At 31.8% G+C, this 1,226-nt stretch overlaps 1 protein-coding gene across 2 annotated transcripts; it reads left to right on the top strand.

The window, feature by feature from the left end:
• Positions 1-397: 397 nt before the first annotated feature.
• On the top strand, positions 398-1,226 carry LOC114180320 (uncharacterized). 2 transcript variants are annotated; one of them, XM_028066615.2, is made up of 2 exons: positions 398-743; positions 1,024-1,226. In XM_028066615.2, the coding sequence occupies exons 1-2, from the start codon at positions 430-432 to the stop codon at positions 1,082-1,084; spliced, it is 375 nt and encodes a 124-aa protein (XP_027922416.1). In that variant the 5' UTR covers positions 398-429; the 3' UTR covers positions 1,085-1,226. The 2 variants fall into 2 exon arrangements, with proteins under 2 accessions (XP_027922416.1, XP_027922415.1); XM_028066614.2 differs by having other exon boundaries at positions 1,021-1,226.

Below are 1,226 nucleotides of genomic sequence, written 5' to 3'. Positions count from 1 at the left end.
ACCCTACGTTTATTCCAAGGTATACCAAATTTCCTTTGCATATTTCTGTTCAATAAAAATATCAAAGAAAGCATATGTTAAGAAGGTATACCAACAATATTAGTTTAGATCAATTTTTACAATAAAAATAATAAAATATTATTATTATTCAATTTAAAAAAAATATATATATATATTTGTATTCAATTTTAATTATAGTTTAATAAACCTAAAAATATTTTATTGCTCTTAGAAAACCCGTACATTTATATTGTTAATAAATATTTATAATGTAATTCAATTAACTTATTATTATAATAATAATGAATTAATTAAAATTTAAATAACCCGGCCCAAAACTAGTTTATAATAGTATATTACACTAATTTAGGTCAATCAAAGAAAAAATTAAGGAAAAGAAAAAGATCTAAGAAACAAAACCTTTCCGCCATGGACGATTTTTCCAAAGACCTTACTCAGGACTTCAACGTCGGAGAAGGAGGATCAGGTTCTAATTTCGGAACAGCAGAAGTCTCCAACAACGTCGCAGAAGACTTCGATCACGATTTTTCTTTCGCGTCGAGGAACGAATACGCCGCGATAGGAAAACTCCATGCCTTTCGCGCGAGTCACCATTCTAATGTCGGGAATTATGGCGCCGCCGCGGAAGAAAGCAATGCGGCAGCCAGGTGTTACGCTGCGGCAGCGAACACCTACGAGGGCCGCAGGAAGCGGAAGCTGCCGCCGCTCGGCAGCGTAGGAGGGTAAGTTTGGTTTAATCCCTCCTAAAAAAAAATTCTTCCAAATTTATTATGAAAAGATTTGATTTTATATTTTGTTAAAATTTTAAATGATAGGTAACTATTTTATAAATAATTATTTCATAGAAAATTTTAAAATTTATAAATATTTTTTATGAACATTTTTTTAAAACAAAATCTATCTGGAATATGAGTTTTTTCTTGGAAGGAAATGTTTTATTTATTTTTTAGAACAAAATTAGGTTTCTTCCATTCCGTTCTGGACTGATATGTAGGATAGTAGTTCACAAGGTGAAGGTGGAGCGGAGAGCAGTTCAGAAGGTGGAGCAGAAAGGTCTTCGTAAGGTGAAGAGAGAGAACGACCATCAATGAACAATAATAGTCGTTTATATTATTTTAGTGTAACGATGAACATCGAGAAGTGTATAAAGTGAGAGACATGTCACTATTTACAAGTTTTATAATTGATTTTCCTCGGTTTATTTT

This window comes from Vigna unguiculata, chromosome 4, assembly GCF_037176805.1.
Source record: "Vigna unguiculata cultivar grain cowpea cultivar isolate G323 ecotype 2 chromosome 4, ASM3717680v1, whole genome shotgun sequence".
Taxonomy (NCBI): Eukaryota; Viridiplantae; Streptophyta; class Magnoliopsida; order Fabales; family Fabaceae; genus Vigna; species Vigna unguiculata.
Note: the sequence above shows the minus strand (reverse complement) of the source record. Positions and strands in the feature narration are given on the sequence as shown.